The sequence below is a fragment of the Camelina sativa genome, chromosome 20 (genome assembly GCF_030686135.1).
Source record: "Camelina sativa cultivar CO46 ecotype springtype chromosome 20, ASM3068613v1".
NCBI classification, from domain to species: Eukaryota; Viridiplantae; Streptophyta; class Magnoliopsida; order Brassicales; family Brassicaceae; genus Camelina; species Camelina sativa.
In genome coordinates this window covers 21,209,453-21,232,829 of record NC_141899.1, presented here as the reverse complement: position 1 = coordinate 21,232,829, position 23,377 = coordinate 21,209,453, and the positions used below count along the sequence as shown (strand labels likewise).

The 23,377-nt window shown below is 35.6% G+C and overlaps 4 protein-coding genes, 1 long non-coding RNA gene and 2 pseudogenes across 9 annotated transcripts; 2 read left to right on the top strand and 5 right to left on the bottom strand.

Moving 5' to 3' along the window:
* Positions 1-14: 14 nt before the first annotated feature.
* LOC104771160 (putative RNA polymerase II subunit B1 CTD phosphatase RPAP2 homolog) lies at positions 15-4,337 on the bottom strand. Of its 2 annotated transcripts, none has more exons than XM_010495635.3 (9): positions 4,021-4,337; positions 3,274-3,905; positions 2,970-3,185; positions 2,359-2,733; positions 1,512-2,120; positions 1,216-1,406; positions 881-1,135; positions 457-603; positions 15-367 (listed from the first exon to the last, which is right to left on the bottom strand). In XM_010495635.3, exons 1-9 carry the CDS (start codon positions 4,128-4,130, stop codon positions 263-265), a joined length of 2,640 nt encoding a protein of 879 aa, XP_010493937.1. In that variant the 5' UTR covers positions 4,131-4,337; the 3' UTR covers positions 15-262. The 2 variants fall into 2 exon arrangements, with proteins under 2 accessions (XP_010493937.1, XP_087362052.1); XM_087505926.1 differs by having other exon boundaries at positions 2,890-3,185; positions 4,021-4,284.
* Positions 4,338-4,471: 134 nt separating this feature from the next.
* Positions 4,472-8,040, bottom strand: LOC104771159 (solute carrier family 40 member 3, chloroplastic). Of its 2 annotated transcripts, none has more exons than XR_015592861.1 (12): positions 7,573-8,040; positions 7,264-7,489; positions 7,106-7,169; positions 6,773-6,987; positions 6,464-6,640; positions 6,306-6,380; positions 6,116-6,217; positions 5,644-5,751; positions 5,400-5,546; positions 5,203-5,309; positions 4,998-5,111; positions 4,472-4,912 (listed from the first exon to the last, which is right to left on the bottom strand). XR_015592861.1 is itself a non-coding variant. In XM_010495634.3 (12 exons), the coding sequence occupies exons 1-12, from the start codon at positions 7,743-7,745 to the stop codon at positions 4,616-4,618; spliced, it is 1,809 nt and encodes a 602-aa protein (XP_010493936.1). In that variant the 5' UTR covers positions 7,746-8,040; the 3' UTR covers positions 4,472-4,615. The 2 variants fall into 2 exon arrangements, 1 of the variants encoding a protein (XP_010493936.1); XM_010495634.3 differs by having other exon boundaries at positions 5,644-5,755.
* Positions 8,041-8,772: 732 nt separating this feature from the next.
* LOC104771158 (putative pectinesterase 52) lies at positions 8,773-11,083 on the bottom strand. Its single transcript, XM_010495633.3, has 5 exons — positions 10,700-11,083; positions 10,094-10,253; positions 9,750-9,980; positions 9,154-9,404; positions 8,773-9,066 (listed from the first exon to the last, which is right to left on the bottom strand). Exons 1-5 carry the CDS (start codon positions 10,915-10,917, stop codon positions 8,901-8,903), a joined length of 1,026 nt encoding a protein of 341 aa, XP_010493935.1. The 5' UTR covers positions 10,918-11,083; the 3' UTR covers positions 8,773-8,900.
* A 773-nt stretch (positions 11,084-11,856) lies between these two features.
* LOC147919258 (uncharacterized) lies at positions 11,857-12,951 on the bottom strand. The gene is made up of 3 exons (XM_087503910.1): positions 12,847-12,951; positions 12,561-12,800; positions 11,857-12,399 (listed from the first exon to the last, which is right to left on the bottom strand). Exons 1-3 carry the CDS (start codon positions 12,949-12,951, stop codon positions 11,857-11,859), a joined length of 888 nt encoding a protein of 295 aa, XP_087360036.1.
* Positions 12,952-13,526: 575 nt separating this feature from the next.
* LOC104771157 (uncharacterized) lies at positions 13,527-15,713 on the top strand. Its single transcript, XR_764735.2, has 4 exons — positions 13,527-13,778; positions 13,872-13,950; positions 14,074-14,415; positions 15,408-15,713. It is a non-coding gene; the product is annotated as an uncharacterized LOC104771157 (long non-coding RNA).
* A 1,014-nt stretch (positions 15,714-16,727) lies between these two features.
* On the bottom strand, positions 16,728-17,543 carry LOC104771156 (B3 domain-containing protein At5g26805 pseudogene; annotated as a pseudogene). Its single transcript, XR_015593506.1, has one exon. The product of XR_015593506.1 is annotated as a B3 domain-containing protein At5g26805 pseudogene (transcript).
* A 1,052-nt stretch (positions 17,544-18,595) lies between these two features.
* On the top strand, positions 18,596-21,537 carry LOC147919257 (replication protein A 70 kDa DNA-binding subunit B-like; annotated as a pseudogene). Its single transcript, XR_015592270.1, has 9 exons — positions 18,596-19,335; positions 19,425-19,521; positions 19,609-19,734; positions 19,828-19,912; positions 19,985-20,114; positions 20,198-20,393; positions 20,474-20,591; positions 20,675-20,887; positions 20,984-21,537. The product of XR_015592270.1 is annotated as a replication protein A 70 kDa DNA-binding subunit B-like (transcript).
* The last annotated feature ends 1,840 nt before the right edge of the window (positions 21,538-23,377 follow it).

The window sequence follows — 23,377 nt, the reverse complement described above, 5'->3', positions numbered from 1 at the left end:
GTTAGTAAGAAGGCTTTCTAAAAAGTGAGTTTTACCATTCAAATCCTCTCCAATACACAGAATACAGTAAGAGGAGTAAGTGATGTTTTTATATAACAAATTTCTACAACAGGAACAGCACAAAGTCTGTAAACCATTTATCAAATTGAAATGCGACAAATCTTTGTTATAAGTGACTTGAAGATCTTACTCAACATCAAATGGCTTCATAATTATAGACTCCTCTATTTTCATATTTCTTCTACCAAACCCTTGGTTTTGTCTACGCTCCGCTTCGGGTAGCAAATTGAGGAACGCGACCTAGTGGTAACAGGATATCCTTCATTGTCTCATACTCTTCGTTTCCAATTCCACTTCCTTCCAAAATCTGATATTTTTTCACCAACATAATCAACAGATTAAGTCCACTTAGATTTCACCTTTTACTATACTATGATCAACTTGACTGCAACTAACCTTGTCTCTGTTGGATATATAAGGTGCAATCCGAGGGATACGTGATACAGACAATGCGTCCAAGAAAAGAAGAACAATCACTAGCCATTCTTTAATCTTAAATGATGGAACTGCCCCTGTCAACGACATTGTCTCCAACAAGCTTCCCTGCTCACCAACAAATCACAACCAATATCAGTGACAACTATATATAAAAACTTCCCAGCATAAGTTTGACAATATTCTCATGAGGAACTTGATAAAGAATTTATATTTTCAAATATGATTCCATACTTCAATACTAAGGTTTCTTTTCTAGGATTAATGGCTACATTTTACAAAGATAGACAGGAAACAAATCACTAGGAAACAAACCACTAATTTCACTAAAATTGGCTATTTTGGTTTATTAGTAGAATAACAGAAAAAGAATTTGGAAAAGTACCAGTCCCTTTTCTAATTCGGATATCGCTATTGGCAGCCTGAGATAAGTGGCGACCCTGGGTAAAGCTCTGGCAAGGTACCCAGCAATTGTCTGCTTGATCTCTGAGGAAAGCCCGTCTCCCAAGATAATCCTCCGAGGGTACTCAACTGATAAGAACTCCTCGTGAGCAGATTCTTCCTTCCCATATATGTATGCCAGAGAGGACGATGATACCCAGCCAAACAGTGAATCCCACATCAAAGCAAAACTTGATAACTGACGAAGGAGAAGGACCAGTAAGTTTAGTTCAACGGAGTCCTAATGAGCGAGTAAATTGAAATGCAAAAGAGACTTACTGTGAGATTGAAGCCCTCGGGAGGTCCATCAAACCACGATTGATCACGGTCAAACAAATCAGAATCTGGAATACCGGGCTTATTTGGCCACTTCAGAAGAGTTGATTCCTCTTCGTCGTCGATATGTTCCTCAGTAACCTCTTCATCAAGTTGATGTGTACTTGGTAACAAAACTATTCCAGCTTTTGCAGCTATATAAAACATGTCAAAGTGCACAATTTAGTAACTCATGCAAGTTCACAACGTATGGACACCAAAGTGTGTCATTACATAAGTAACACCTCCTATGGACTTACTGGCATCACTTGCATCTGTATCTCCTGAAGATACAGCTTCGGCAGCCTGGCTTAATGCTGTAGCACAGGCTTCTGCTACTGCAAGGCGTGATAAACTATTGACATCCTTTGTATCAGTTGAAGACAGGCTAGGACCTGCGGCGATATCATCGTTTCTAACCTCACAAAGATCACCACAGCCATCATTCTGGTCCGCCCAAGTAACTGAACGGCTAAGCTTCTTACAACCAGAAGTTTTAAGGCATGACTTTGTAACGGTTTCACTTGATGAACACACATCCTGAACTTTGTGTAATTCTTCACCATCTTCATAAGAATTAGCATGGTATTCAATAGAAATCTTTTTCTTTCCTGAATTTTCTGGTTTTGTCCTCGAGCCCTTCGTATTAGAACCAGAAGAGGATCCTGATAGAGGACTTTTTCCGTCCAAAGTCTGAAGACCTCCTTTTAGATTGCAACTAAGAGAATCTTCCATCGAACATTGTGGCTGCTTAGACACACTATATTCTACGCCGTATCCATCACTCATAATAGCCGAACTCGCAAGACCCATCTCATCAAACCCGAAATTCTTAATGTCCTTCTCTATTTCAGGATCATTACAAAAACCTGCATATGCACAATAGACTTCAATATTAGACAGACAAACAGGGTCACGCAGGCACAAAAACACCCTAACAATAATTAGAACAACTCAGACACCCAAGGAATAAAGAAACTCATTTGTTATACCAGATGAGTACCTCAAAATGAAAAAAGGTAACATATACAGAATTACAGATTATTTCTCAGCGATTTCTTGAATGTAAGGCCAAACTATCCTTTATAGCTTACTAAGTGCTCTTACCCAATATTTTTCTGGGGGGGACTGCAGTTTGTCCAAAATTTGTCATAACTGTTTTCATTTTGCCATCCTCTGATTCCCCTCCATGAGAAGCTTTGTTGGCTTGTGCAGGAAGCCTCAAACTTTTCTTCTTAGATGCAGAAGAGGATCCTGTTAGAGAACTTTTCTCATCCAAAGTCTTATGATCCTTTTTTAATTGACCACCCATAGGATCTTCTGTTGAACATGGTGGTTGCTTAGACACACTATATTCAACGCTATGTCCATCATTTCCAGTACCAGAGCTCACACAACTTATCCCATCAAACCCAAAGCTCGCAAAATCGATCCCGTCAACCCCAAACGTCTTCTTTTCCTTTTCTTTTTCACGACGAAACCCTGCAAATGCACAGTACACACTCAAGATCATCCAGATAAACAGAGAGCATTGAAAACAGTATTTACTGTCCCAAGCATCAGCAGAAATAGCCCAATAACTATCACATGAACTCCCAGAAGAATAGAAAAAAGTCATTCATGATACCAATCAAATACCTTTAAGAAAGATTAAGTAATATATATGGCTACATTATGTTGGTCGTAAGGCCTACTCTTAACAGCTCCTTAGTGCTTACTTGATTTCTTTTGTGTGGGAGGAACTACAGTTTGCTCTCGGAATACTGTTTTCCCTTTGCCATCATCAGATTCCCCAACAGGAGAAGCTTGTTTGGTTTGCGGTAGAAGCTTTGAAACACTATATTCATCAGGCATAATTACTGTGCTAGTGAAATCCATCTCGCTAAAAGGCGGGTTCTCATGCTTCTCTTGATTCTTTTGAGTAGCCTTGGAATCTGCCAAAACCAAAACTTATATTATACATTGATCAATCATTTGGTAACTGAACAATCTTTTCACTCCATAGTTCATCATCGAACTTACCACTTCTGTCTTTGCAATTCCTTGATTTGCAATCACTTTGATCCAAAGGAACATAACCTTCAACAGCATTAGAAGGACCCATCCACTGCTCTAAAGACATTTCTCCACCTCTCGCTTCAAAATTCTCCCGAATTACAAGCTTAGACAAATCTAAATCCTTATTCACATCCAAAGAACCTTTCTTTTCCGGATCACCAAACAACGCCAAAATCTCATTCAACTTCACCGAATCAAACTCCGAGGTACGAGCATCTTGCAAAGTCCCCGAAAACGTTTTGCTATCAATTAAACAACCCGCGGAGCAAAACTTTCCCGTCTCCTGTAAATCGTAAACCTTATGCTCCTTCAACGAAATCCGATACTTGCCTCTTCTAGAAACATCGGAAGGGAGAAATCTCTGGCAAAGAGGATAACCACAGAGCTTAGCGATGGTTCGTTCAGTGACGACATCTTCGTAGTCTAATCGAGATATTAACTTCCCCGCCGCGAAGAGCTGGTTCTGCTCAGTGATACCGTCGAGCATAGCGAGCTGAAGCTTGTGAACCGCATCGTTAATGGCGATTACTTGATCATCTATTGGAGTTTTCTCCCGTTTCTTTCCTTCTTTCACATTCCCATCTGGCGATGTCATCCTAAACACACACACACACAACACCAAAACTCAAAATCAATCTTCCAGAAACAAATTGAAACCTTGGAGATACTGATCGCAGTGATACATATGAAAATACGCGTCGTAGTATTTACTTGATTGGATCGTGTGGTAGAGACTCGAGTTGATTGGCTTGGATCTGCTTGGTACGTTTGGGGATGACTGCGGAAAGATACGCTTCATCCTTTGGATGATTAGCTTCCATTGACGGAACAGTACAAAACAAAAAAAAACGCAGACCAAGACGATAAGAGAGCCGGTAGAGACGAAGAAGAAGTTGTATAACAAACGAAAAGCGAGCGAGTCGTTTGGCAAAGGTTTATGTTCTCTCTGTTCTAAATGACCTCTAGGTTTTTTCTTTTCATCAGGGAAGGAAGGAGGGTGGTAAAACAAAGTCGAACCAAACCGACCTAAATTGGGTGATTCCGATTTTCCGGTTTTTGAAATTGATTGTGAAATTATCCCGTTAATTCTCGGTTTATGAAAATAATTATGGTTCAACCGGTTTAGTCTTCATTCAAATCAGGTCGCTTAATCCTCTTTCGATTTTCTCAAATTTGATGTTTATAATTTATATACACCAAAGTCCGAACTCATGGTTTTTTTTTTTTCTCTTTATACTTAAAATAAAGAATTTATACAGTGAAAAAGAAAATACTATACAAAACATCTCAATGTAAAAACTCCAAATCAGTGTGAGAGAGGGTCGAAGGAGAAGAGTCGTCTTTGTTCATCAGTGGGATTTCTCAGCAGTCTGCAGAATATCAAAGAGGCCGCAACAACTGATAAAAGAGACAGAACCGCAAGAAAACCGAAATGGGAAGCGTCATTTGCCACTATGGCTACTCCGAGCATCAGCGATTCAGCTAGACTCGCCACTGAGATCTCTGTTGCACCGATGAGATTGGCCTTGGACGATGGAATTCCGGTTTGGAGAATCTGAGCTCCCACAAGACCGTAAGACATGTGACCTAGCCTCGATAATACCTGCATTTTGTTTCCCTTTCCGTCAACCCAAAACTGTGTGTAATCTTACTGGTTAGAAAGAGAGAGAGATGGGGAATAAACTTACAATCATGGACAAGAAGAAGAAGAGTGGGCTTGTTTGGGATAGAGAAGAGCTACAATAAACTGTAACAGCAACAGCAAGGAGTGAAGCTTGGAAAAACAATCCTACCGCACCCGCCTGCATCGTTTTAAAACGCAAACGCAATAACATTAACCAGCTAGAACGCAACACATGCCCAAGAGACTATATGACGGAAACAAAGTTCAACCTTTAGAATGCCAAATCGTTTGACCAAGTTTGCTGATAAAAAAGTTGCGGCCACGCCCATAACAGCGCATAATCCACTGAAACCCCCAATAACTGATGGATTAACACCTGTTGAAAAGACAAGTTTGGTGTAAATTCTGTTGAGTAATATCCCAAACAGTTTAAAGAAAAGTGAGGGACCAAGTTACAGTAGCATACATCGTTGTGTTAGAAATGCAGTCATCAAGCTGCCTGGGGTGAGGACAATGTTGAAGTAGAGAAGGACATATGCGAGGCTAGCGGGAAGAACTGGCTGTTGAATATACTCTTTCCATCCGAGCTTGATAGTTTCCATGCCAATATCAACTGATAAACAAAGCAAATGGTATTTGTGATGTCTAAATGCTCGAGTCATCATATAATATGCTTATCCAAACATTTTCAAGTAATAAGGTCTTCTTACAAATACTGTCGGTGTCAGAACGAGGTCCTTCAGCAGCACAGCTGCTCTGGGAGCATTTCGGACGGTCCAGAACACCAGAGGAGAACTTGTTGGTCAGCCATATAAGAGCTGTCTGGAGAAAAAAGACTTTGTCTATTAGAAGTGCAAGACGGAATGAAGTCCCAGTAAAATTGGTAATGTTCAAATGGAATTGTTTCTAGGATCTGAAGCACAACAGCATCACTCCAATGTTGATGACAAGACATTTCTCTAGTTAAAAACATTGATAATACCGGATCTAGGCTAAAAGCTCTTTATGATTAAGAAAATAGAGTTTCACACTTAACCCATGAGGAACAGGAATGATCCCATTCTACATAGTTCAGCTTCATACAAAACAGCAGCTTTGTGTTTTCGTATTTAGCTTCAAAGACCATACTTTCCAGTCTTGAAAAGAAGAGTAACCAAAAGTTTATAGGGAATTGCTACTTACCATGGTTGGTAAAGAACCAATCATTAGTGTGGCAGCAAACTTTAAGCAGGTCACAGGGTCATATTTGGATAGGAGGATGCCAAATAACATCGTCCCAGCAATCTGTTTAAGGTTAAAATTTTGTCATTTGGTTAATACTGGAATCAAAAGATCAGAAAGAACATAAAATATATTAAGAGGATTACAATACCTCACAAAGTAGATCAATCCTGTGGAGAACAGCATTTGCTTGTGCAAGAGCGATTGGTCTGTTTATTCCCGCCAACTACCAAATGATAAGTTAATTACTTCAGTAGGTGTTTCCACTGACGAAAACAGGTATTCAATGGCATCACAAAGAAAGCATACCAATACAACCCAATCACGTTCTATGGCGACTCCAGATGCTATTCCACATAGGCTGTCAATGGCCCCTGCGAATACCAATGCAAAGAACCAAGGCTGCAGAAGAATTGACGATGCTGATGTGGAAGGAACAGTGTATGCATGAATTATCATTCCTGCAGATAGCACTTGCGCAGCTGCCTGAACACGTAGATATAAACTATGCTTATGACACTTAACTGCTATGTCTGATGACAGGTGTTGAAGGAAAGTAACCACAAAGTCATATGTGATGTTATATACTGAATCATTAAGATGTTTCTTAAAAATTACCTGAACGACATTCAACGAGATATATGTAGGAACCCTCGGACTATAATCCATAAACTTTCCAACCACTGGACCCCCAGCAATGATCACCAGTTTAGTGACAAAGCCGATGACTGCCACAGGTAGTAAGCTCGGATGCAGCATTGCAATGGCGGACGGCCAAGCAAAATTCCAAAGTTGCTCAACCAAATTTCCGACCAAACAACTAGCATATAAGACTGATAAAAACCAAGTAAATGTCATCATGTTGATAAATGCCAATAATGAAGACATTTTAATCTCATTTGTTCAGCAAGTTCAATTAAGGAAAACTGGTGAGAGAGAGAGAGCTCTAACCATATAATCCTTCAGGGTGAGCTGGAGTGGCTGCAATGGCAGTCTGCTCCTCCTCAGACAAGACCTAAAACCAAGAACAAGAAACCACCAAAGATTGATTAGCTCAAGCAATACTATAGAAACTCTTGGTTTTTGATCAAAAATGAGGAAGAACATACGGGCAATGCTGTCAAAACGGTATCTACGTAAGTAGACTCGGTTAGTAAGCTGAGAGATTCAGTAACCGCGAGATTGGTATCGAGATGAACAATGGGAATAGAATGATCCTCAATTGGAGGAGTAGTAGTAGGCAAATCCTCGTTGATGTCATCATCAGTAGTAGCGACAAAATCATGATATACATCAGTGTTTATAATCGAACACCTTGAACTAAAGCTGTTCAACCTAATCACGAGTACAGAAAATTTCACAATCAGCATCAGAGATCAAAATCACAAAACGGTTTGAATTCCAGGAGTTTTTCGAACCTGCGAGAATATGAAGGTGATGAGGTGAGACTTAACCATCTACAACAAGGGAAGCGATGACGAACTGTAGAAAACGCCACCGGCGATAAAAAACGGCTCCTGTCGACCGGCAAATGAAACGGGAAATCGAACGACGGAGAGTGGTGCCTGACCAGAGCCATGGAAGCAACCATTCCGGGATTTGATTCTCTCCTCGAGTTTTGATTTCGTACTCTTCGTCTTCTCTAAGACTCATGCAAATCAAACAAACTCGTCTCTCTGGGTATTTTTTTTTTCCGCCCCTCCTATGGCTAACTTAATCGCCACCACATAATTTTATTCAACCTGAGGGGGAAAAAGAAAAAAAAAAAAAAAAAAAAAAAAAAAGAGAGAGAACCTTATCTATGGCGGTTCGTCGCGAAGCACGCCGTTAAGCAGAAGAGCTCAACTCAAGTGGGGGCGTGAAAAAAGCAGAGAGAGTTTTTGTGTAAGGGAGATTAAGCCACGTAGATTAGTTTATAACCAGTAATGCATAGCCACCTGGCTAACCAAATCATCCATGGCCATTGGGTTTGTTGGTTCGGATTTGTTGGCGTTTGGGGTGATTCGATTTTTGGAGGAAAGGAGTTAAGTTAAACCGAAAATAGAATCGGTTCGGATTGATTGGGTTTTGAGTTATTCGAATTCGATTATGACGGTTAGTTAGTTAAGGTATATAACTAAAAGTTCGCTTATGATTAACGAGATTGAATTTTGAACCGTAATTAACAGTTCCGTATCATTGGAATTCTGGTTTTGGGGTTTCCGGTTATGTTGTTTGGTTTTATAAATAAATAAAAATTTGTTAATCACACATTATAAAAAAATTCCATGATGTTATTTGTTTACTTCTATAAATTTGTGAAATTGGTATTCGTATAAAATTTGGCTAATTTTTAGTTTTTAGTACAATTTTGATGAAAATTGGTTGAGTACTATAAAATATAAAGAATCAAACTTGAAAATAAAATGAAACAATAATAATAACTAATAACTATTTGGATTGCTCGGGTAATATTATGAACTGAACCAAAAACTGAAGATTCTTTTTTCTTTTTTGGTAAATTACCAAAACCGAAGTTATATAAAAAAGAGCGATCAAAATGTATCAGAAGCGAATCGGGAAAATATATACATATATTAGTCAGTTCAGTTTGGTTTGAATAATTTGTCCAAGACTAGTCTTACAAGGTAAATGAAATTATGTAAGAAAATAAAAAGTCTTTTATAGTTCAAAGTTCAAACACAATAATATTCAACAAGAAGAGAAAAAAAAAAAAAAAAAAAAAAAATACAAGATTCATAAACAATTAAAAACGAGGAATATTGGAAATCCATCCATCTTGGTCGATGAAATTAGAGACAGAGAATCGTCGTTTAGTGTCAAAAGAATGAAGTTTGTCAATCCAAGGAACTCTTCCAGATATATCCGATCCTGCTCCTTTACACTCAACTTCTGCATACGTGAAACTCGATCTAAACCAAAAACAAAAAAAAATTAATATATAGTTTGCATATATCATCATCACATAAAATTAAATGGAATGTTATAGATGCGCTTACATGTGGCCACCTTGGTGCCAAGGGAACCAACCCTTAGGGTGGACGACAGAAGAGAGATCGGTTTGGATGAAAATGACTCGGCTGAATGGACCATAGGCTCGTCCGAGATAGACACTGGTGCTACCTGATACACTACCACGTAGGAACACGAACCCACTTGGGTCCAATTCACTTTGTCTTCCTTGTGCCGTTATGTACCCAACCGCCACTTCTGATGCCAATGCTCCTGCCGTTGCGTTTATTTGACAGTCCTGTCAATCGATCAAACATTTTATATGTTCTTTAGTTAAAATGTATATACTATATACATCTTCTTAATCTTTGGTCTCAAATTCATCAACTTGTTGAATCGTAAATTTTTAACAAAGTTTTTCTTTTCTTTTGAATGACTGATCATATTACTGTTTCTAGAACAGCAAGTTGATTTTACTACAGGGTGCAGCTGTGCCGCCTTTCTAGGGCGTTTGTCTAATTAACAAAAGGTCTTTAAAATATCAATGTAACAGTTTCTTTGGGTAAATAGTGATCAAGTACGGTTTCCGTGTTTGCCATTGAAATCCAAGTGTATAATATAGAGAGAGACTATGTACGCATACCTCGTAAATAGATTGGCCACTTCCAAAAATGAAATCCATAGCACCTTCGATGTAACAATTTTTGAAATGATGTTTTCCTTGATTATCCCACACTGTGTCTTGTAACCCCAAGAAATCGCAGTTGTAAAACGCAGATTTATCGCCATAAACCGAAACGGCTACTGCTGGCTTTATTTCCCAACTCATACCGTTTGCTGTAGTAGTAAGACTATTCAAACGATTGTACGTATTCTGCCACGCCAACCATATAAGAATGTATCAGTACTAAATACTAAATTATATTGTTACGTCAGAAAAAAAAAAAATAGTCAAAAGATAATGTGGTGCTCCGTTCCGTTACGTACCATGATTGATAAGTTTCGGACGACAACATGGGGTGGATACGAAGTGAAAGTTGAGCTGATGTCAGTTGCTTCGTGACCGTTGTACGTGATGGTCGTGACTCTTTGTCCATCTCCTTCTACTATTATGCACGGTTTGTTGTATGGTATTATCACCTTCTCTCTGTTTTATACATTTAATTATCATACAACTCGTTAAATTGATTGAATGACGGATAAATTACGGACGACCAGATTTGATGTAGTTCTTAACTTCTTACAAACGTCTTGAAATATTTACATCAAAACAATATATTCAATATTAATGGGAAAATTCATCAAAGTTTAATTAGGGTTTATTATGTTTTGAATATATATATTAACAATACTCTAAGAAATGAAAACCTAGACAAATATTTAGATAAAGACTATCTATATATGTAGAATTATGGAGAAGCCTAAGATGAAGTCAAGTGTTAGTAGGTCATCGTTTTAACACCAAAAACAGTAATTTCTTACTTTCAAAACAAATCAAACGCAAGAAAATTGTGGTCGATCGAGAACGTTGCGTTCTAAAATTCGATTTAAAAAAATATATATAATAACAGTAGTGAGTAGGTCTTTACTTACACGTAAACACCTCGTTTTACTTTGATTTTGATCCATAGAGAATTCCATTCACCAACCGAATCAATGGCAGCTTGAACCGTACGGAACTTACCTGAACGGCCGGTTTGGTCGACGACGATAGTGTTCACGACTTTGTTCCCACAAGTCTGATCAAGGGCTGTCAACGATCCGACACAAGAACTCAGAACCAAAGCTATGAAGATGAACAAACAAGACATGTTTATCTATCTAATTTATGTCTGAAAAGAAAAACAAGATGACGAAGAAGTCGAAGAAGATAAAAGACAGGAGGCAACGGAGAATGGAAAGTTAGTGTAATTATGGTGAGGGTTGAAATATTCTGCTTTAAAAAGATTACGCTAATGTTCCTAACTACTATAGAGTATATTTTTTGGATCAAAACTTGCTATATTATACAACCCAAAATGCTAGATTACTTGAATTTAGGCCTACTCGAACGGCTTGACTCTATTTTGTTTATAGGAATTTTAATTAACATGATAAAATTACGTGTGCCTTGTGTATAAAATTAAAAATTAACCTAAAGTTCAGCTAAAATAAATCTTCTTAGAGGATTCTTATTACATATATAGATCTCTCAAAGTAGCATAGAAAATGTAGGTAATTATAAACTTATTACTATGTTCTTCTCGTAATCGATTAATGGGTTAATTCATTAAATTTGTTGAAAGAAAAAATTATAGTATAAAAATTAATATAGATCTTGCAATCATTTAATCTGAGACTGAATTGTTTACAAAGTGTCTTAACATCAACAGCCGTTGGCTAAAGAAACTTTTTAAGCAATCAAGAACACTTATGATAACTTGGGATCAGAATCAATATATATGGCCAAAATATATTCAACTAGATATTCACCCGTGGTACACCTCGCAGGGCTTATATATATATATATTTTTTTTTTCAACCAAACATTAATTAAATTAAAAGATAACTCCAAGATTGGTTGTCCAAACCGGAGGAAAAAAGTTTACAAGAGAATTTTCAGTAAATAAAGATCTTGAAGAACGGGCTAGACAATCTGCCCTTACGTTGAGCTCTCGAGTGATCCTGGTCAGGGAGAAGGAAGGAAAGCGTGATCTGAGCAAAAATAACTCCTCCAACAGATTCGAAAAAGCTGGCCAATCATATGGCGCCTACACCATCGCCACCAATTCTGCACAATCTGTCTCAAAGCTCTGGCAGACAACTCCAGCCGCCAATAGTGACTCCATAGTCCAGATCAAGGCTTGTAACTCTGCATGTAAGGATGTAGGACCTCGTCTCTGACTCCGTGCTCCCAGAAGAAGTGTCGAATTTTCATCACTACAATACCACCACCCCACACCCTGTAGAGATTCTGAACCTTTCCATGAAACATTAATCTGACATCGAGGAAACGCCCCCCTGTCCTCCAACAGGGGCATAGTATGCGAATAATTGTTTGAGTAAGATTTGACCTCTTCCCACAGTACTTTATCATTATTCGCCAGAAGTAAAATCTCCATCGGTTCGGCCTCTAACCCCTGAAAAACTTTTTTATTCCTGTCTTTCCATAGTGACCAGAGTATCCAGGGGAGACGAAGAGCTACATCAGGATCCCCCAACTGAGAAGCTGCCCGCCAGAAAATAAAATCCAAATTTGCATAGATTGAAGCATATGGAAAGCCATCTGGAACTAACAAAATCGGTGACAACCCCTAAACATCGCGCGAGCGAGGGCACTCAAAAAGAGCATGATTAATAGTTTCTGGTGCAGACTCACACCGTTTGCATAGAGTATCACACCGGACACCCCTATACGCAAGCCGTTCTAACACTGGGAGAGTGCCCGAAGCAGTCTGTCAGAAAAATGTTGGACCTTCGGGGTAACATCGAGTTTCCACGACTGGGCTCTAAGGGTCGTACAAGTCGGCCCGTATTCGACTTCCGTCATTAATTCTCTGGCTAGCCGATATCCTGATTTAACCGTATACTTTCCTGACTTGGTAAAATGCCATACTAATCGATCCGGTTGCTGGACTTTACTGACCGTCATACTCCGAATAATCGGTATATCCCCCGGATCCAGAAACTCCTCCAGATTAGGCAAATGCCAATCCTTCGTAACAGGATTAATTAAATGGTTCACCATCAAACTTGGTAACCAGAGTCTTCCCCGACCAGTTGCTGGACGTGGACGAATATCCGGTATCCATGGGTCTCGCCAAACCGAAATAGAACAACCTAAACCTACCGCCCACCGCGCCCATGTTCTACCAATTCCTTAGTTGAAAAAATACTCCTCCAAGCAAACGAGGGATTATATGGCTATATTTTTATTTATAAATAAATAATATAATTTATATATTATATAATCTATATATGTAATTAATATATTTTATATTTATATAATTATACTATAATTTGAATAAATTAATTATGGATTGTATAATTTCATGTAAATTTATTGCTTTATTATATAGGGAGAATATCCTTTTAATTTACTTGAGTCAACAAATATACTGTTATGTGATTAGTTATTTTTGTTTACAATGTAGGATTAATAGTATTTTAAATTAAATATTTTTTATAATTATATGTTTATACTATAATTTGATTTTGTAATTTAGGTTGTTTAATCCATATAACATTTTAACACAATTGTATTTATAGTTGTTCAATTAAAGTGGTGGAGTGTTTTTTGTTTATAAAGTTTTATTTATATCAATGGTTTCATATTAGTATTGATCAAAAATTTATATAATAATATATTATGTATTAAAAAACACGCCTATGAGGAAGGTAGAATAAATAAATAATTGCTGTATGGTCGGACTAATATTTTGGACTCCTGTGTTTTTGTACGAAAGGCCCAATTTTCTTTTCTTTTTTTTTGTCTCCACCGAGTAAAGCTGAAGGTCTCCGTGAACAATTATGTCTGTAATTTTTTTCCTTATCATCTTCGACTATCTGGTTTTGGTAAATCTGAGAAATCAGAACTTCGTTGATACTATTCATCTGATATTCGAAGCTTTCATCTCCATATCGTTTTCATCACCAGAATTCAAGAACTGAGCAAATTATCAAATAGTTCCAGGTTAATTAATCTGTTCTCTCTATCGTTTTGTAAAAAATTGTTTGCGAATTTGATGTTGGATATCACATGTCAAGAAGATTGGTTGTTAATTAGATTGTAGATCATCAAATTTGGAAACTTTCTAGGTGAGGTTTGCGGCCATCGAGGATTCAGCTAATATAATGTGTTCCAGGTAAATTAATTTGTTATTTCATATCATAAAAAAATTTCTTTCTTTCCAATCAAGGTTTTGGGTTTCCCATGTCATATCATATTGATTGTTTATAAGATTGTAATTCATCAAATATGGAAACAGTTTGGGATCGGATTGCGTCGCACACTAAAGTTACCGATTGCGTCGCACACTAAAGTTATCAGCTATGGACGTCAATTGAGGATTGAGCTAATATAATGTGAAGTAAATATTCAATCTGTATGTTCTCTATACATGAATAACACATCCTTGAGAAAGATAAGTGCAATTCAGGTTTATAGATATTTTTCACTGCATTGAGTTGTATTCATAATGTTAATGAATAATAGTTTACTTTCTATTAATTAGTTCTTTCTGTTGTTTTTTGTTTCTTCAGGTTGAAGTTCATACATGTAACAAAGTACTCTACCAGCACTTGGCGTCTATAATTTATTACAGATTCAGGTTAGTATCTATATATGCATTCAACAAACTTAGTTTTAGAGATTTGATTGTGTTCACTGCATTGACTTTTACAAATTTAAGTGATTTGCAAACAATAAAATACTTGCCTCTCAAACACAATAAAATAAGTAGTGTTTAAACAGTCATGGTAAATGTAGTAAACTGAAAGTAGAAACTGTGTTTAGCCAAAACATGTGTAGATTACAATAAGTAAAATATAAATTCATAGCATAGTCGTAACTACGGATTATGAGATGATGGGATCATGGGTTTCGATTGATTGGTCTTATTGTGAAATGAGGCACTTGCATTTTTAATAAAACATAGTTATTGAATGAAAGCTATTGATCTTATTGTTTCCAAACAACAAATGAAATAGCCAGTATTATAATGTGGGTCAAAGTTACCTTTATAGAGGTTGTTGACTCAATATATGTTTTGGAAAACCTCCTTTAAAACAACATTAGTTGTTTGCTTCTGAATCTCCCCTCTTTGTTTAGTATTAGTATTCTCAAACCTGTTTTGGATGTAATCCTAGACAACGCAACATAAAGTTGGCCATGAGAGAACACAGGTTTAGGTAAGTAAAGTCATACTTTCTCTAGAGATTGTCCCTGACTCTTATTGATGGTCATATACCAAAGATTCACCAGTACTTTGACGCCATGCATGGATTACCTTCACTTGTACCCTCCAGGCGGTCTTGTAGGGTCTAACATCTTTTAGGAAGGCAAAAGTAGCAGCCATTAGTGATGGAAAAATGTTTACGGTTTCTTTATGGGTTTAAAATTGCTTATGATAGTCGGGTTGGCAATGTTACATATTTATAGGACAATGATTAGGGCGAGTATATGAAATCCGTTTTAGGAGATAAAATATCAGAGTTAGCGAATAATCAGGGATATTATAACTATAAATTTGGTTTGATAGAATATTTGTGGAATATGATATATTTTGGTTGTAAATGTTGTTTCTTTGTTTTGATTTTGAAGATATGTTGGAGGGTAAAAATAGTTGCGAATCAAGGAGATCAGAAATCTCGGCGTCCATTAGATAAAAGAAGAGTTTAATGTCTTGTGGAGTTTTTGGAAAAGGTATAAATTACAAATATTTTAAATGCTAATTGTGTCATTGGCGATAGTTTAGGAAATCTGAATAGGGGAAGATATTGTTGAAATAAAATCCGAATTTGTTATGATTCTTCAGTAAATGTTTATGTGAAATTTAATACAATGGCAGTCTTGTAAATAGATAGCAAGTTCATGATTTATTTGCTAAATGTACTTGGAAAATGTATATATATATTATATATGAAGAAGACCAAAATCAGTTTCCAATTAATCTAACACCCAAAACACCCTTTGAACCACCAAAACCTGGTTTAATAATCTATTCAGACATAGTGGAACATGGACAAACAAATCGACAATGAAGAGAAATGGGTACATAAATATTCTCAAAAATAACGTTCAAGAGTAGAGATTGTCTCGGCTCACAACTATCAATCAAGGTGGAAGTTAACTGATTTCTAGTTAGAAATACTTACCTTAGGTTTTGTAATGCTTACTCATTATGTTGAGTGTTGTTTGTATTTGTATGTTCTACGTAGACGTAGTCTTTGATTCAAGTTAATAAAATAAGATGTTTTAGATCAGTCCCTTCTGTGGACATTTCGGTTTAAATTCGGGTTCGGTTCGATTCGGTTTATTCGGTTTTGGTAAAATTCTAATCAAGTTCAACCAAAGTTAGTTTGTGTTCGGGTCGGTTTATGTTTGGTTTGTTCGGTTTGGTTGGGTTTTAGTTTTGTTCGATTTTAATTCGGTTTAAAAATCAAATAATGTAACAAAATAAATCTGATTATGGTTTTATAATAGATAATTAATCAAATAAATTGGAAAAGCTAGAAAAATTAAATTAATACTTAATATTAAATATAATTAAATCTATATTTCTATTTAGTTAATTTTATTAGAATTAAAATAAAGTAAAATATAAACCAAATGCAACTGGTAATAGGTAAGATCACATATTTATAATTTTAATAATATTAAACCGAATCGAACCATTTGGGTTAAGAAGAAACATAACTGAATGGTTGGAGCGTATGATTGGGCTTGGCTTGGGTCGGTTTAAGTTCAGTTGGTTCGGTTTGATTCGGTTCGGTTTAAATGCCCACAAACAAAATATTAATCAAATCACACACATGGCAGTATATATATATCTTTCGATGCTCCTACGTACAACTATTAGTATAAGGTTTGAAATATATGATTACATACTAATGGAAAAGAAAATCATTTGTATACACCATATAAAATTAAGTCATACACATTGATTATTCATATTAATTATATATTATAACGGGACTACAATAAAACACAGAATCGAACATGATTCTTCCTTTAACTAAACCCAAAAATTAAAAGTCTCACACAATTTATTTTTGCTAGATCTCATTTTGAACATAATATATTTATTTGTATGTCATAGCAATTTTGAATCTATTGAGTCACTGACTTCCCTCTAATACTGAGAAACAAAATATGTGATTCACGATATCCCAATACATACCAACCACCATGCCAGCCACAAGCTTTCTCCTCTTTACAAATTCTTTGATCCAAGACTCACGCATAGCAAAATGTTCTTCATGTGGGTGTTTCCACAATATAACAAAATGGATAGTGTTTGTATCAAGATCTTTCACCAATAAATCGTACTGACAAGTCTGGAAATATGTGCGCAACATGTCATGTTTCGAAAAGTATCTCATCATAGTATCATGTGGAAGTTGGAGATTGCCTTCGTCAAATATTTCATGTATTGTGAGGGTTTTGAGGATTTCCCAACGGAAAGGAATTATGGGTCGGATCTCGACTATTTGAGGAAATAGTGGATAGTTAGGATCTGTCCTATCAGCGTTTTCTTCTTGGTGTTTTGTTTGAAGGAAGGTGTAGAACAACGTTTTGATCATGTTTAAACTAGTTAGAAGATAACCTTTTTGATGACCTTGCTTAGAAGGAGCGTAGATTATTGTATATAAGATTTTATTTTTAGATCCATGTTATGTTTTGGTGGTGAAGAAAATTAGGATGTTTTTATACCCCCAATGATAAGAAGAACTAAATTTGCTTTTGGATTGGAAGAAGTTGATGTGTTCTTTATATAGTGTTAAAATTTAAATGACATTAATATATATCAACAAGAAAAATGACATTTATCTATTTAGGCATCAATATGGATACCATATTTGAATTAGGGTGATGATAATGCGACAACACAGCTGCACTATATTAATATAATGTATTTTATGTTTGAGAAAAATATACTGTTTGCCATTTTATAAATATATCTTTATCTATTTTTTAAAAAAGATTTAGCAAATATAAAGTATTTACTATTTTTTTCTCATCTTATTTATATGTTTATAGTTGACACTAAATATTGTGAGTTCAATTGAAAGAAAGAAAATTATAATTTAAAAATAATATATTAGTATCTTTGTTGTATGAAATACATATCAAAATGAGAAATATTTAGGTCTCACCAATATTTTTTTTTTAAAACACATTTGGCTTAAATGGTAATTGATCCTCAAAGGGAAGTTCAATTTGCATTGCATTCCCATAAAAGTCTTCCCATAAAATCTATATTAACATTTTTTAAGTACATTTTGGTTTATGCCCTTGAAGTTTATCTTATTTAATTTGTTTTTTTGCAACATTAACCCCTATATAATTTCCTAAAAGAACTATTCTAATTAATTAATCCGAAGAGATTTTCCTAAACTAACAATTCGAATTTAAACAATTAATGAAACTATAGGAATGGTTCAAATTAACCCCTACAGAATTTCCTTAAAGAACAATTCTACTTAATTAATCCCTAGAGATATTCCTAAACTAACTCGAATTTAAACAATTAATGGAACAATAGGAATGGTTCAAATTTATCAAAGATTATTGCCATAAACTATAGGTTGCCATCATTTGTACAATCGAGCATAAATGCGAAGAGATCGAGAATATTAATAGGTTGCCATCATTTGAGAGATCAACCATATCATTAAGATGTATTAAATAAGTTTTCATATGCTGAATGTAAATCAACCCACTTTGAGAAAGAAAATATTACAACCTCAAAGATTTTATAACTTAGATAACGAGAACAAAAGTTAAGGAAATCACAATGTTAGCAAATATATAACTTTGTACGCAAGCAATTCATTTATTTGTGTACATATCTTCTTTAGAAACTAAATATTGTTCTGCAATATTCTCACAACTCAAATAGGAATACATAAATTATTGCTTAAGGATCGTATAACTCCTTGCTGAGCAACCATTTCTCCAACTATAAATATCAATTTCTAAAGAGAAACACAACACACACTTCTTCATACCTACATCCGCATAGCTAAAAACATTGAGAGAAATGGCAGCAACATTCGCTTTTTTGAGAGACGTCCGCCCGTATAAGACCGCATGGCGAGTGCAAGTCAAAGTCCTTCACTCGTGCCGTCAATACACAAGCAGCACTGTGGAAACCCTGGAGCTGATCTTGGCTGATGAAACTGTAAGAATCAAATTATAGTTTCCATTATTTTAATTTCTTACTCACATGAATCTTATTATTATCTACTTTCATCATTTCAGGGAATGAAAATCCACACATCAGTAAAAAAAGACTTGGTTACACGGTATGTTAACCATCTACCTATTGGTGAATGGAGGTTCATAGAGACATTTTCTCTAAGTCATGCCGGTGGACAATTTCGTCCCACAAATCATCTTTATAAGATGAGTTTTGTTAATGGGACTATGGTCACAAGAAGTGATCCTAAATCTGATTCCAACTTTCTAAGCTTGGTTAAGTTTGAGCAGATTAACAGAGATGATGTAAAGACCAACATGCTGATTGGTAAGTAATATATACAACACATACTGCGTCAATATATATATCGTTTTAGCAATGACTATTTCGTATTAACCCGCGAACAAAACTTATAGATGTGGTTGGCCAAGTTGTGAACATTGGTGAGATGGAGCATCCTGAAGTTAACAACAAGGCAACTTCCAAACTCGAATTCGAGTTGAGAGATGAGAGGTGATATCATGATTTTTGTCTCCTTTCTACTTATTTTTAAAATGTCTAAAACAAATCTCTTAACTACTTCACACCTCCTATTATTAGTGATGAGAGATTGTCGTGTACCTTGTGGGGTTCCTACGCTGACCGGCATTTACCAAGCCTGCAATGTAGCTAATGGTATCATTGTCGTCTGCGTCCTTAGGTTTGCCAAAATCAGATCCTACAAATGTAAAAACTGTCTACATTTAGTTAAAAGAAAAATATCACATGGTAGTTATTGCTAAATATTATATTATTAACTAGCGGTTATATCGTTTGCAGGGTTAAAGAGTGTCTCTAATGCATTTGAGGCTTCACAGCTTCTTATCAATCCAGCTTGGCCTGAAGTTGATGCTTTCACTCAAAAGTATGTTTTGCAATTATAATGATTTGTACAAATTACAACCAACATACAGTACTTACATGTCGTTATGCCCAGGCTGCCAGCTGATGGTCTCTCACTCACATTCCGTGAGAGAGTCCCGCGGTTCCAGATTGTCTCGAGGGAAGATGGTGATAGTAGTCAATATCCAAGGAAAACCATTGCCCTTCTTGTGGATTCTGTTGAGGTTTGTAACTCTAATTAGTACCAGATATATAACTTACTGAAAAATGTTTGGTTACTTTTTTGACAAAATTTTATTATTGCAAGATTGGCAAAATAAGAGTCATGTGCACCATCTATGCAATCGACATTGACTGGGCGTGGTATTACATTAGTTGCCGGAACTGCAACAAAAAGGTAACCCATATTCATACAGCCGCAGCCAATGGTGTCAATAGCATTGCCAAGAAGCCAAAGTTTGGTGTGACACATGCAAGACCGTGGTGTCCAACGTCATTGCAAGGTAAATTACAATCGAAAAGATGGATTTTCTTCATTACTCAATCACCACATAATATTAATCTGCTGAAATATTTGTTTCAGATACATGATTTATGTGAAGGTCATGGACAATACTGGAGAAACTAAGTTTCTTTTGTTTGATAGCATTGCTACTGAAATCATTGGAGAGTCTGCACCTTCGATTCTGGGGGGGGGGGGGGTCATTGGATGAAGTAAGCTCTATATTTTTCATTCATCTTAACAAATATAACATTTACTAACTTTTTGAAACCTAAAAAACAGATTTCGGATCCTGAAGCTTTGCTAGAACCAATCAAAAACTTGGTTGGCAAGACATTTGTCTTCTTAGTCTGTGTGGAGAGAGAGAACATTTGGGAAGGAAAAGATTCTTACAGGGTTACAAAGTTGCTCTCTAAGGATGGATTACTTGCAGAAGAAAACATTGAAAATTCAGCTGACATTGTCAACACTGCTTCCATTGTCTCTGGTGACCAGGTATTAATCTAGAAAATCTCTATTACTATAATTATGGATTTAATTTTGTATCTACTTTAATATATATTTTGTGTTACTTGATTTTGGTTATTACAGGTTCCACTTGCATTGACTTATAGTCAAGAAACTAATGAGTCTAATACACCATCATCAAAGCGTGTTTATGCTCCTAATGTTGAGGGAAGTGATCAAGCATCTTCTTCGAAGAAAGTCTGTGTTAAACCCGGGGAGAATTCTGCTGAAGGATTTGGTGTGACTGCTGCTACACTAAGATTTGAAGACAATGTTACTGATGAGGATGTGGGGACTGAGTGTGTTGGTGTGAAGGTGAAAGATGCGAATGTGGATTTGAAGAAAATGAAGGGAGTGGACAATGGTACTGATGAGGATGTGGGGAAGGAGTGTGTCGGTGTGAAGGTGGATGATGCGAATGTTACCATGAAGAAAATGAAGGGAGTTAAGATCAAAGTTGAGAAGCGAGAGTGATTCGGAAGTTGTGTTTTTTATTAAGGTGGATTGGCATTTTTATTTAATTTCTGCTATTTCTATTTCAGTTTTTGTTTGGAGTTACTTTCTCCTTTCCTTTCAATAAGGAATGGTTAATATGCCATTCATTTAAGTATTATTCAATAATATTCCACCTTTATTTTTATATCTGTCTTAAGCGTATTCAATAAGTTTTATATCGAACAATAGTAAAGAAAAACAAATTTGTCTTACTAACTGTTTTTGGTTGTTTAGTATATACATTATATATAATTAAAAATTTTACGTGTATAAATTTTTAATTTTAAACGTATTCAGACATTTAAAACTAATCTACATATAGATTGAAAACGAGAAGCCTGACCCATAGCTAATTCGATACTTCTTTATGCGTATTTTCAATTACGGGTTAAAATTGTACCTTAAATGCTTATTTTCAATTACGGATTAAACGTGCATATCCTTAAATAATAAAAATTTACACATAATTAAACTAGAAATTACCTTGAACCCTTAATGGAGCAAAGATATTAGCATTTCTTGGTAGAATATGGTATCCACAATCCTTAATGTTAGTTGCCTTAAAAAAAAGAAAAAAAAAACAAATATGATAATCAGTGCAAAGGTCAGGACATTCAACACGCACAATATATTTTATGTTAACTCCAATATTTATTTTCCTAAAAACTACCAACTAATACTTGAAAATCTTAATAAATTGTAGAATGCATTTACTATTCTTTTAACTATGATGGAAATAAAAAAATGAGTAACAATATAAGATTTATTTCCTATTATAACCTGATCTCAGTAAATTTATTAAACTACTAAATATTCTTTTGAGTGTAAAGGAAATAAACAAAACGCTGAAAAACACCACCTTCCATAAAGATATACGATGGAAACTGTAAGGTTTAAATATTGGATTCTTTATCTCCCCTACTAATTATGTATATATAGCTATACATATATATCTATAAAGAAGTGTGTGTTGAATATAGATTATTTAAACCCGCAAATCTCCAACAAACACGATTATATTGATGCGTGTAAGCAATTTCACGCAACAAAAATGAAGAAAAAACTGGATTTACCTGATGAAAACTTGGAAAATTCAATGTCCGCAACCAAAAGAAGTCGTAGATCAGCAGATTTTTCTCCGGTACCAATAAATAGCTCCCCACTACCGCGATCAATTGAGAATATCTGTGTACCTGTAAATGAAACTTTCAACAGTCTTCAGAGATCTTACCAATTTTCAAGGGATGCATGATACAAACTACATATCCCCATCAAACAGTCATACAACAGCAAGAAATGGTTAGTTTAATCTACATTTTTGTCTGGATTGTTTGTTAAAGGCCAAATTATATTAGAATCTTCATTCTAAAACATCATACTTACATTACTAATACAGGATCGAAGGACTTGACTAAAAGTAAACTCTCATCCCATTCATTTAATCCGTTTCTCACACCTACAGGTAAAAAATGAAGGAATGGTTCATGTATTTTCACAACTACATATTGTATGAGTAGTATGCTTTCACGAACTATACAAAAACACACTTACAATGTACTATGGCGGATCTCAGGTGACACTCCGAAGTCAACCCTCACTTCACTTACTCATAACACCTATGGAGAAAACACATCATTTGGGAGTACTGTACTCAAAAACATCACCAATATGCCCTCCACTTATGGACAAAGATGTCACCCTGGATTCTCTGCATCAAAACGTGAGTCCTTCATTAGTATATGTTTCTAGCTTCATACTAATTAGTTAAACATATATAACGATTATAATACTAATCTATTTTCTGCAATAAAACCTCCAGTTCATCAATATACGGATACTACTTTGTCTATAAACAAACATCAACCATCAAATTATGTTCCATTTATGAAGGACTTCCCCGCTAGAAATTTAGCAACACAATTCACAAATGCTTCATCCTCTCATTGCTACCAAGGTATGTCATACTATCAGCAAGTTCTTACG